Raw genomic sequence first — 11,829 nt, forward strand, 5'->3', positions numbered from 1 at the left:
TTCCAAAGACTCGAGCACCACAACGGGGATACATAATTGCTCAATGCAATTTAAGCAGAATAATCAACTTGAAAGCTTCATAATCTCATTATTACAATCCACAGCACAGTATAATCTATAGACGTGCTCCATGCTTGGACTAAAGGCTAAGTCTTCATTTCCAGTCCAAATACCTGGGGATAGATATATACAGATCAGCTTGTTGAGAACAAACACTGCATATTTAAAGCTCACCATAGATATCCAACCCGTCTTATACTCAATATCAGATGTTGTCGGACAATATATAAAAACACCACGCCTCTCGTCACATGTCCCCTGGCCTCTGATTGGCTGGAGCACCACGACCTAAAGGCCACCGTAGACCATCATCACCGCCTCTCCCACACTCCCTTGGTTTCTTCTGGTGAGCTGTCCTTTGCCTCGCCACTGCATTTTGTGATACTTCCGGGTTTTCTAAAGGTACAGCTTGCCCTGTACGCAACCAGGTTCACCCTGTTCCGTTGACGAGAAACTGATTGTGGGGTTCCAGGAGCTGTTACCACCCGCCTCCTCATATCGATTCCACCCGCCGACTTTGTGACTAGCGCAACCCTCTTTTCCTTCGAACACCCAAGTACGATTAAACACAACCTACTCGACTCAATGGCAGCACCACAGGGGGATTCCCTCCCCAGGAGGGGTATGGCCAGCCCGCCTACGGCTCCCCAGAACCCACACAGTCCCCGGTCCAAGGGCAAGGCGCGCCTGCACCTGCCGCAGCTGGAAAGAAGAAGAGAGCGTACGCTGGTGAGGCATTTGATTTTGGCTCCGGCGCCAATGCCGCGCTCGGTGGACAACCCACGGCTGGGGGTGCTTACGGGCCCTACCCTCAGCAGCCCCAAGTTGCAGGATATCAACAACCCGTCTACGGTGCGGACCCCAACCAAATGCAGCCTGTCGCGCCATCATATGGCGCGCCTGTTGCTGCCGATGTCACGCAGATGACACAGCAATTTGGTGGAATGGGAATGAGCGAGCCTCATCACATGCCGCCCCCGCAGCCTGTGGCCCAAGCCCCTATGCGACCTCAAGTGCAGCTCAACCAGCTTTACCCCACGGACCTTCGATCCCAACCTTTCAACGTCGCTGAGCTGGACTATCCCCCTCCTCCAATTATCTTGCCTCCGGGAGTATGTATAAGATGTCACGTTGCGCATGTGGTAGATATGCTAACAATTGACAGACCAGTGTTTACCCATCGCCCGAGGCCAATTGCCCTACGAAATATATGCGGTCTACGCTCAACGCTGTCCCCACAACTAACTCCCTTCTGAAGAAATCAAAGTTGCCCTTCGCCCTTGTCATCCAACCATATGCTTCCCTTCACGACGCCGAGGACCCTATTCCTGTGATTCCAGACCAAGTCATCTCACGATGCCGACGTTGCCGCTCCTATATCAACCCCTTTGTCACCTTCCTCGACCATGGCCACCGCTGGCGCTGTAATATGTGCAACCTGACGAACGATGTGCCACAAGCCTTCGATTGGGACTCTACACTGCAAAAGCCCGCCGATCGTGCGCTACGTGCCGATCTGAACCACAGCATGGTCGAATTCGTTGCGCCGCAGGAATACATGGTCCGACCGCCTCAACCTCTGGTATACCTCTTTTTGATCGATGTGAGCTATGCCTCGGTGACCAACGGTCTTTTGGCCACCACCGCTCGCACCATCCAGGAGAGCCTTGATCGCATCCCGAACGCAGACCGACGTACTCGCCTCGGCTTTGTTGCAGTGGACTCAAGCTTGCACTACTTCAGCATTCCCCGCGACGAGTCAGGATCCTCGGAGCCCCAGATGTTGGTTGTCAGCGATCTGGACGAGCCTTTCCTCCCCATCCCTGGTGATCTCCTGGTGACGCTGAGCGAATGCCGGGAGAACATCGAGATCTTCCTTCGCAAGCTGCAGGAAATGTTCCAGAACACCCAAAACAACAGCTGCGCCATGGGTGCGGCATTGCGAGCTGGTTACAAGTTGATCTCCCCCGTCGGTGGAAAGATGACCGTTCTGAGCTCATCTTTGCCCAACGCTGGTCACGGAGCTCTCACTATGAGAGAAGACAAGAAGGTGCTGGGAACCAGCAAGGAATCGAGTCTGCTTCAGACCGCAAACTCCTTCTACAAGAGCTTTGCAGTCGAATGTTCAAAATCTCAAGTCTCCGTGGATATGTTCCTATTCTCGTCGCAATACCAAGATGTGGCATCTTTGAGCTGCTTGCCCCGTTATACTGGTGGTCAAACCTACTTTTACCCTGGGTGGAACGCTGCACGGACTGAGGATGCCATGAAGTTCGCCCGTGAGTTCTCAGACTATCTCTCTTCGGAGATTGGTCTGGAGGCCGTTCTCCGCGTGCGCGCAACCACCGGTCTGCGTATGAACACCTTCTATGGAAACTTCTTTAACCGCAGTTCTGATCTGTGTGCTTTCCCGGCCTTCCCTCGTGACCAGGCCTATGTGGTCGAGGTGGCCATTGATGAGACCGTTACAAAGCCGGTCGTCTGCATGCAGGCGGCTGTCCTTCACACTACCTGTAACGGTGAACGTCGTATTCGTGTCTTGACCCTGGCACTTCCAACGACCCAGAATCTGGCAGACATCTACGCCTCGGCTGACCAGCAGGCCATTGCCACATTCTTCAGTCACAAGGCTGTCGAGCGCACATTGAGCAGCGGCCTCGAACCCGCTCGCGAGGCTCTTCAGGCCAAGATCGTCGAGCTTCTGCAGACATACCGCAAGGAGCTTGCAGGTGGTAGTGTTAGCGGTGGTGGTCTCCAGTTCCCCGCCAATTTGAGAGCCCTGCCTGTCCTGTTCCTTGCAATGATCAAGAACGTGAGTTTTCTCTATTTCCCCTGTGATTAGCTGTTCTATACTAATTGATTTTTTTTTCTCTCTCTAGCTTGGTCTTCGCAAATCTGCCCAGATCCCCACGGACATGCGGTCCGCAGCTCTCTGCCTTCTGTCGACTCTGCCCCTGCCGCTTCTCATCCAATATATCTATCCGAGAATGTACTCACTCCACGACATGCCCGACAATGCGGGTTTGCCTGATCCACAGACCGGCGAAATCGTCCTGCCTCCTTCTGTCAACTTGTCTTCGGGCCGCCTCGTGCCCTACGGTCTGTACCTCATTGACGATGGCCAGACCCAGTTCCTCTGGGTTGGCCGTGATGCTGTTCCACAGCTTATCGAGGATGTCTTTGGCGTCCCTGACAAGTCGCAGTTACGGGTGGGCAAGCAAACCCTCCCCGACGTCGAGAACGAGTTCAACCAGCGTGTGCGGGCCGTGCTTGAGAAGAGTCGGGACCACCGAGCCAAGGGTGTGGGTAGCATGATTGTGCCTCACCTGTACGTTGTTCGCGAAGATGGTGAGCCCGGTCTGCGTCTCTGGGCTCAGACTATGCTGGTTGAGGACCGTGCGGACCAAAGCGTCAGCTTGGATCAGTGGATGGGTTCCTTGCAGGAAAAGGTTTGAGCCCTCTGCTCTGGCCATCATATCGGTCAGCACTGACGATTTGCTCTCAGGTCGTGCAGTAATGAGAAGCTGCCCGGTTGGTCTCCGTGGACCATGAAATTCGTGTTTTCGCGAGTCCTCCCGCCTGTACCATTACGTTGGGGAAGATTGCGTTTGGCTTTCAATCACGGCGGGCATGTTTGGATTATCTAGTACTAGTAGATCGCTGGGTTATAGTTGACAGGCGATAGACGCTGGTTGCATCTATGAAGAATTAACGTTATCATTTTTCCCACTCTTATTGTATCGTCCCATGAAGATTCCCATGGGACATGGGAAATGGCAAGGGCTAAAATGATTTTAGCAGTAGGAAGTCAGTGTCAACCAAACCAAATGATCTAATTTTTGAAAGACAGTGCTCGGTCAAGACAAGCATTCTAGTACTTCTTAGCATTAGAAGAGTCCGCATAGTTCTATTTTGGATGTTTTAACGCTTTTCCATTATAATTTAAGCGTAAGCCCTGAAACGACGAGTCATTAACCCGTGAGAAAGCGGCCCTGGGAACATTGCACGGCCCCCAAAATCCCATCCATATATAGACCCGGTATATATAGACCCGGTATGACTCTTGAGAGTTCAGACCCAATTAACAGGATACCCCTTGAGACTAGTGAAACTAGGAGGGGTGGGTTCTCCAATCATGATGAAACTAACACCTCCTATGTGGTGGAGCGGGAAAAAGATGATTGTGACAAGTTTCGCCAGGTGCAGTAGCGCCGTCCATTGAGCGCGACATGTGAGAGACTTTGGCGCTGTGGCGGAGATCTTTAGATCGCTCTGGTTAGAAGTACTTCTGGGCTACTTGATAATAATATGGATGACTCCAGTTCGAGACAAGTACCCCTCATGTATTTGCGGAGATAAGTGATCCAAGGTTCCACGTCCATCAAACCAGAGAAAGCAGACAGGGGGAAAACACCTCTACTACCTACCTACGCACTCTCTACTCTCTCGAGTTCCTCTACGCTTCTCGAGGATCGTCATTCCTAGTCTCCCCCGTTTTTTTCCTCTCTTAATTGACGCCAATTTCCCTTTCCTGAATCTGAACCACTTTGTTTCACCAATTTGCCGGAGCCGCCTCAAAGCTCTCTGCCCCACCACTTCCCCTACGGCCCGCCGTTTCTCCAGGTTCACCTCTTCTCATCCTCCTCTCCTTTCTTCTCTATTTTCCTTTGCCTTGGTAGAGAAAAGGCGAGACAAGGTGAGTCCCGATCCAACCGACCCGTCGTGATCCCGCAGAGGATGACCCCGCTTCGGCGTCTTGGCTCATCTTCTCCATGCACCCGAGCATCATCACCGTCAATTCCACTAACATGCCACGTTCTTAGGCTCTGAGCTTGATACCGTGATCCAGCTTGACAGACACCTTGACCCGTGATCTTCGCATCCCACCTCGGTCTCCTGGGTCTAGACGCTGTACCTGTCACATCTTCCCCACCCGGAGCTTCGTACGACCAAGTCCCCCTCTACCTTTTCTACACCTCGCCTTTTATTCCCTGAGTTCTCGCCGACCTTTCAAACCCAACCCAGTCGAGAGTTTGAGCGCCTTTCCGAAACACCAATTCGATTGCAGCGCAGACGAAAGTAAGCTTTATTTCCCGGTTTTCGTGCGTTGTCGTTGCGTTTGTTCCCCCGCGCTCGTACTTGCGGTCAAATTGCTCGAGCTTTTTGGGCAATTGACCTCAGGTGCTATTGAGTTGCTTTCCCTGGGCTCTGAATCGGCAAATTGTGCGCGACCCTCCCTCTACTGTTTTCAATTCCCGGTTCCCGTTTGATTCCCCCATGGACTGTGTTCGGCCTTTTTTCCACTGGATCCCACGGATTTTTGAAGCTGACAATCACCCAAAGGCTGAGACTACCAAAGAAACCATTCTCGAAATGGGTCATCAAGGCCCTCCCGCGGGAGGATCCCGGAAGATCTCCTTCAATGTATCCGATCAATACGAGATCCAAGATGTTATCGGCGAAGGCGCCTATGGTGTCGTCTGGTAAGTAGGACGAGACTTTTTGTGAAGACTCCTCTGACCCCACGCAGCTCTGCCATACATAAGCCCTCCGGCCAGAAGGTTGCCATCAAGAAGATCACGCCATTCGATCATTCCATGTTCTGCCTACGTACACTGCGTGAGATGAAGTTGCTGCGATACTTTAACCATGAAAACATTATCTCCATCCTGGATATTCAACGGCCCCGTAACTACGAGGGATTCAATGAAGTTTATCTGATTCAAGTACGTCGAAGCTTGCCATCTGACAAGATGCGCATGTATGGGATATATCCGATCTTTACTAACAGTATGCAGGAGTTGATGGAAACAGACATGCATCGGGTTATCCGCACACAAGATCTCTCAGACGACCACTGCCAATACTTTATCTACCAGACCCTGCGTGCGCTCAAGGCAATGCACTCAGCCAATGTCCTCCATCGAGATTTGAAGCCCTCCAATCTTTTGCTCAATGCCAACTGCGACCTGAAAGTCTGCGACTTCGGTCTGGCTCGCTCGGCCGCCTCCACCGACGACAACTCCGGCTTCATGACAGAATATGTGGCTACACGTTGGTACCGTGCGCCGGAGATCATGTTGACATTCAAGGAATACACCAAGGCTATTGACGTGTGGAGTGTCGGCTGCATATTGGCTGAGATGCTGAGCGGAAAGCCCCTCTTCCCTGGCAAGGATTGTATGATTCCACTTCTCCCTTCAAGCAGCAACAACAATAGTTATAACTAACATACGCACCCAGATCACCATCAGTTGACCCTCATCTTGGATGTCCTCGGCACACCCACGATGGAAGATTACTACGGCATCAAATCCCGCCGTGCCCGCGAATACATCCGCTCCCTCCCCTTTAAGAAGAAGATCCCCTTCCGTGCACTCTTCCCCAAGAGCAATGACATGGCTCTGGATTTGCTCGAGAAGCTGCTCGCTTTCAACCCGGCTAAGCGTATCACTGTCGAGGAAGCCCTGAAACACCCCTACCTCGAGCCGTACCATGATCCTGAAGATGAGCCCACCGCACCACCCATTCCCGATGGATTCTTCGATTTCGACAAGAACAAGGATGCTCTGAGTAAGGAGCAGCTGAAGCGTGAGTTTACCTTTTGAGTCTGATTCTCGTCTTCTATTGGTATATTTACTGACTGCTTCTAGTCTTGATCTATGAGGAAATCATGCGGTAAATCTGACTTGACTATTTTTTTTCAAATGATATTAGGTTGGCTAGGAGGATGTTGGATTCTATTCTGCACGCACTTTCACTTGACAGCGTGATTCAATACATGTTAGAGATAGCAGGGCAACTCGAAATATGATTATGAGTGTTCAAAACAGGTGACTTGACTCGTAATATACTTGCACTGCTCCTCTGCTAGCTTTAATGCCCAATTATATACTTGTAGTCCCAGCCTACATTTAGTTATATACACCCTACACATGCAAAGTACGTATTTACATACACCCACCCATATCCATATCAACCCCTCAAATCCCACCCATAAACTTCGCAATCCCCTCAAGCACACCCTCAGGACTAGGCTTAGGTGCACAAACATGCGCCTCAAACCCAAATTTCTCACGCAGATGATCCCGCGTCGTAGGCCCAATAGTAGCAACAAAGACCTGCCGCGTCCCAGCTGCAGCTCCATCTCCACAGCCAGAACCAGCAAAAGGCCCCAAACCAAGAACCCTCAACATAGCCTCACACCCAGTCGGCGAGAAAACAACCACCCAAACCGCCCCATTCGACCTACCTACAACATCCGCAAAATCCCCCTCAAACGACTCCATCACCCCAGTCTCGTACACAACGAGCTCCTCAACACCAACCCGCTTCTCAACCGGTAATGCTTTATCCATTAGCGTTTTCGGGATGATATCCCTCCGCACTTCCCCGACAAGGAAAAGGAGAGAGGGTTTGTGCGTGGTGTAGATGGAATCATAGTGGCTGAGTATGAAATGCGCGAGATTCTCGCCTGTTCCTGTGTCCGCGCCGTGGATTGTTGCGTTCGGGAGGTGTTTATCGCGGAGGGTTGTGAGTGTGCGCGCTGTGGCCGGGCCCACGGTGTACAGGAGTAAGGGTGGGGAGGTTGGGGTGTTGAATTGGACTGGCGGGTTGGCGTTGTGTTAGTTGGGTCTGGATGTGTTTCTGGGTTTGTTGTGTTGGGTGCATGTACCGTCTTTTTCTTCTTCGATCATTTGCGCAAAGCCTTCGACTGCGCGTTGGCTGGTGAAGATTAGACCGCCGTATTTTCTGGTGGCATTGTTGAATGCGCCGGTGCTGAATAGGTCGCGCACTTGGGTGAGGTTGTTTTTGAGGAAGCGGTGTTCTAGGACGGGGATGAAGGTTGGGGTGTAGTTGTGTGCGGAGAAGAAGTCTTCGTAGCCATCGTGTGGGGAGGATTTTGTTTTGAGGAGGAGAATTGGTGTTCGAGGCATGGGAAATTGGTTTGGGCTGTGGAGGTGAGGGTATGGGATTGATATGATGCTATCAAGTGCACGGGAACAACGTTCACTGGTGATAAGCTCAACTGATAGCAAAAGTCACATGGCACGCTGACTTAATGGTGAGCTGACCTATAAGAAAGGGACCTCGGGAGATTTGCTACTAGTTATTATAGTATAGGAATTGCTGTTTGTATACTAATTAAATCCCCTTATTGTTTATTCATGTAATCTCTTTATCTTTTTCATGGTCTGCTTCTCATGGAGATCTTTGCTTTCTGTCTACATGTAATTGTGTCATAATTGGTTACTATTTTGGGCGGCGGAGTGATGAAGCCATAGGAACGTCTTTTCTGTATCTCATCTCGTTCCTCGTTGATATTTTTATTCTATTGAGAATCCATATCTATAGTCTCTCCTATCACAGAGGTACTAGTATATAGATATACCTGAACCTTTCTTACTTTACACTTATACTAACCTTCGAGTCTTTCTACGTAGGGTCATGGGGTTCTTCAATAGCCCCCCTGTCTTTACCCTCAGTAGAAATGAGAGCGTTCTCATATATGGGTCAGAAAGCGTCTATCAATCTAGACTCACAGAGTTATTCGTTGCCGAGCACGCTCTACGTGAAGTAATGCAGCGTGAGGAACGGCTACACCATAAGGTTATAGCCTTAGAAAAGGCTGTAACTCTTGGAACTAATATGAATACGATGCAATTCGAAGATGCGAAAATCGCGCTTGAAGAATCTCAATTGCAATATCCAATAAAGGAGTGGGCCCTTTACCAAGCGGAGTGTAGGCTTCACTCTATACTCAAAGAACCCTACGATCGCTTAAGGCGTGATCCTAAATGGTATATGCGCGAAGAAATGGTTCAGGATTGTTCGGATCGAGGCGGATGTTGTAGTCGGGAATGCGGATGCTGTGAGCAGAGGCATCTGTCTAAAAAGAAGAAAGGCAGAGGCCATTGCACTGTAGAGTGCAAGTGCTGTATCGGCCTTCGAGGCTTTGAGCTCCCAGAGAGTCAAAAACAGGAAATGAGGCAAAATTTCGAATCTATGCTGAGAGAATTTTATTCGGCCTCTGCCCTCCGCTTGGCAAATTGCTTTTTTTGCCCGTCGAAATCGAAGTCCAAGTTGTCCTGGTGGCAGCGGACTCTTAAAGGGGGTTCTTATGGGACGGATTGAAAGTGCTCTCTACCTTGCTTTTAAGGATCATTTGCTAAAAGAATGAATTGCTTTCCAGGGTGTAGGAACCATCCAAAGCTCCAAAACCCCATTAATAATGCCAAATCAGGATAAAACTCCAACGAGGCCGTGGGGGAACGGACCATGGGTATATAGATAGACCAGACCAGCATCCTGAAGGACCACACCAACAGAAAACAAGACAAAACCCAAGTCAAATCCAAAACAGAACAAGACAAAGCAAGACAAAACCACAGTACAGCCATATATACAATTTGAGCATAGCATATCCTTCTCTTCCCTTTCACGCAGGATCCTTGCCCTTAAGGGCTTTCCCGAGGGCGTCACGATCGACGGCTTCAGGCTGGTGAGGCTGGCGCGATAAGAGAGAGATAGATTCTCTGACTGACGGAGATATCTGTTAGTAACCGAATCAAGAAGTTGTCCACTTGATATCTTGATGCACCACTTCCCCAGGTCTTGGCTCTTGGCCCGGCTCGACTTTCCTCCCGAGAATACCCAGAGCTCCACAGAAGCTCCACCACGCCCATCACTATACTGTGACCCCGGAAAGATATGGAGAACGGAGAACAGAATGTATAAAATCATGTTCGGTTAAGAAGTTAAGATAGTGTCACTCCTTTCGAATCTCAGCAATTGGCTTTGCCTCTCCATTGACCATTTCCCTTCTTGCTCCATCTACCACTATGTCCTTCGTCAATAATGCCAATGCCAACACGACCGACAAAAAGGACACACACGATATGATTGACTACGAAAAATACGGCGGTGAAGTTGTCAGTGAAAGTGGTCGATACCACGATCATGAACTAGCTATCCAGGGCAACGAGCACTTCCATCGCCTTGGCTGGAAGCGTCTCACAATTGTGCTCATTGTTCAATCAATCGCCTTGGGTAGTCTGAGCCTTCCTGCGGCGTTCGCAACAGTAGGCATGGTGGCAGGGGTCATCCTGTGCATTGGGCTGGGTCTCATCGCCATTTATGCAAGCTACATGGTCGGGTTGGCAAAACTCAAATATCCACATGTTGCGCACTATGTCGATTTTGGCCGTCTCTTGATGGGAGGCTTTGGGGACAAACTCTTCAGCGTGGCATTCATTGCATTGATGACCTTGACAGTGGGGTCGCATTGCCTGACAGGAAAGCTGGCCTTCGCCACACTCTCAGACAACGCTGCATGTGCTCTCATATTCAGTGCTATTTCTGCAGTTATTCTTTTCGCATTTGCTATACCGCCGTCATTTGCCGAGCTTTCGATATTGGGATTCATCGACTTCGGCTCTATCATCATCGCCATTGGAATCTGTATCATCGCAAACGGTGTTCAACAGGATCCCGCCGCAACCCCTTGGTCTGCATGGCCCCAAGACGACTTGAACTTGAGCAAGGCTTTTGTGGCCATCTCGAATATCGCCTTCGCTTACGCCTTCGCTGCCTCACAGCCATCCTTTATGGATGAGATGCATACCCCCGAAGATTTCACCAAGTCCATATCTACGTTGGGAATAGTGCAGGTGACTATCTACACATTGACAGGGGCCATCATTTATGCGTTTGTCGGACAGGACGTTGGCTCTCCAGCATTGGTATCTGCCGGTCTCCTTTGGGCCAAGGTTGCATTTGGTGTTGCCCTACCAGTGATTTTTATCTCTGGGTCTATCAACACAACCGTTGCCTGTCGCTATATTCACGGCAGGATGTATCAAAACTCCGTTGTCCGTTACGTGAACACTACGAAGGGATGGGTGACTTGGTTGTCAAGTGTTGCCATCATTACTATCTTAGCATGGATCATAGCAGAGGCTATTCCATTCTTCTCTGAACTACTCGCTATCTGTGGCTGTCTCCTTGTTTCTGGATTCTCATTTTATGTTCCTCCAGTCATGTGGTTCTTTCTTCTGAAGGAGGGAAGATGGCACGAGAAGCGCAATATCCGCCATGCAATTCTGAACCTAATCGTGTTCCTTGTTGGTATTTGTATTCTTGGATGCGGCCTTTATGCAAGCGTGGTCGGAGTTGTGAGTTCTCCCTTCCTCATGGAAAAGATTGTGCCCGTACTGATTAACAGATTACTGCATTCCGAACCGGTTCTATAAGTAGACCGTTTTCCTGTAGCGCTGGGCAGTGATTGCGTTGCCAGTATATGGATTTCAACGATACAGTAGCAACAGTTTGCCAGGCTTTATCGTATTTTCACTAGCAAATCCTGTCCAGCAAATTATATACTATCACTCTACTCGAAATGCCAATACCAATACTATAAACAGAGGACCTATGAATTCCCTTTTCGGCGGCTTAGGTTCTTGTCTACAGTAGTGTTCAGACTGGACACTACTTCATACAATATGAAGTATGGATGCACATATATGGGGACAAAAGGTCTTGATCAGCAATATTTACATCTCCTAATCCCCCTGGGTGTTAGCGTTGTGCCCTACCTTGAGTTGATTTTAAGATGAGATACAACATCAATCAAAATGGAGAGACAATATTATCACAATGCTGGAAATATCAGAACCAGAAAACCTATATCAGTATAGCACATATATTCATCTTCGCCATCGTGATTCTGCAGTCTGCACGCCCGGTTTCCTGGAGTTTCCAACAATTTCT

At 49.7% G+C, this 11,829-nt stretch overlaps 4 protein-coding genes across 4 annotated transcripts; 3 read left to right on the forward strand and 1 right to left on the reverse strand.

The window, feature by feature from the left end:
• Positions 1-645: 645 nt before the first annotated feature.
• On the forward strand, positions 646-3,515 carry N7489_011828 (COPII subunit SEC24; the record flags this gene model as incomplete). Its single annotated transcript, XM_056717577.1, has 4 exons — positions 646-682; positions 736-1,172; positions 1,226-2,872; positions 2,940-3,515. The coding sequence occupies 4 exons, from the start codon at positions 646-648 to the stop codon at positions 3,513-3,515; spliced, it is 2,697 nt and encodes an 898-aa protein (XP_056565199.1).
• A 1,918-nt stretch (positions 3,516-5,433) lies between these two features.
• N7489_011829 (mitogen-activated protein kinase) lies at positions 5,434-6,742 on the forward strand (the record flags this gene model as incomplete). The annotated part of the gene is made up of 5 exons (XM_056717578.1): positions 5,434-5,543; positions 5,591-5,786; positions 5,859-6,240; positions 6,304-6,651; positions 6,714-6,742. 5 exons carry the CDS (start codon positions 5,434-5,436, stop codon positions 6,740-6,742), a joined length of 1,065 nt encoding a protein of 354 aa, XP_056565200.1.
• Positions 6,743-7,043: 301 nt separating this feature from the next.
• On the reverse strand, positions 7,044-7,997 carry N7489_011830 (uroporphyrinogen-III synthase HEM4; the record flags this gene model as incomplete). Its single annotated transcript, XM_056717579.1, has 2 exons — positions 7,044-7,666; positions 7,736-7,997. 2 exons carry the CDS (start codon positions 7,995-7,997, stop codon positions 7,044-7,046), a joined length of 885 nt encoding a protein of 294 aa, XP_056565201.1.
• A 1,905-nt stretch (positions 7,998-9,902) lies between these two features.
• On the forward strand, positions 9,903-11,312 carry N7489_011831 (uncharacterized protein; the record flags this gene model as incomplete). The annotated part of the gene is made up of 1 exon (XM_056717580.1): positions 9,903-11,312. The coding sequence occupies one exon, from the start codon at positions 9,903-9,905 to the stop codon at positions 11,310-11,312; it is 1,410 nt and encodes a 469-aa protein (XP_056565202.1).
• Positions 11,313-11,829: the final 517 nt, after the last annotated feature.

The sequence above is a fragment of the Penicillium chrysogenum genome (assembly GCF_028827035.1).
Source record: "Penicillium chrysogenum strain IBT 35668 chromosome Unknown utg000005l_segment0_segment0, whole genome shotgun sequence".
NCBI lineage: Eukaryota > Fungi > Ascomycota > Eurotiomycetes > Eurotiales > Aspergillaceae > Penicillium > Penicillium chrysogenum.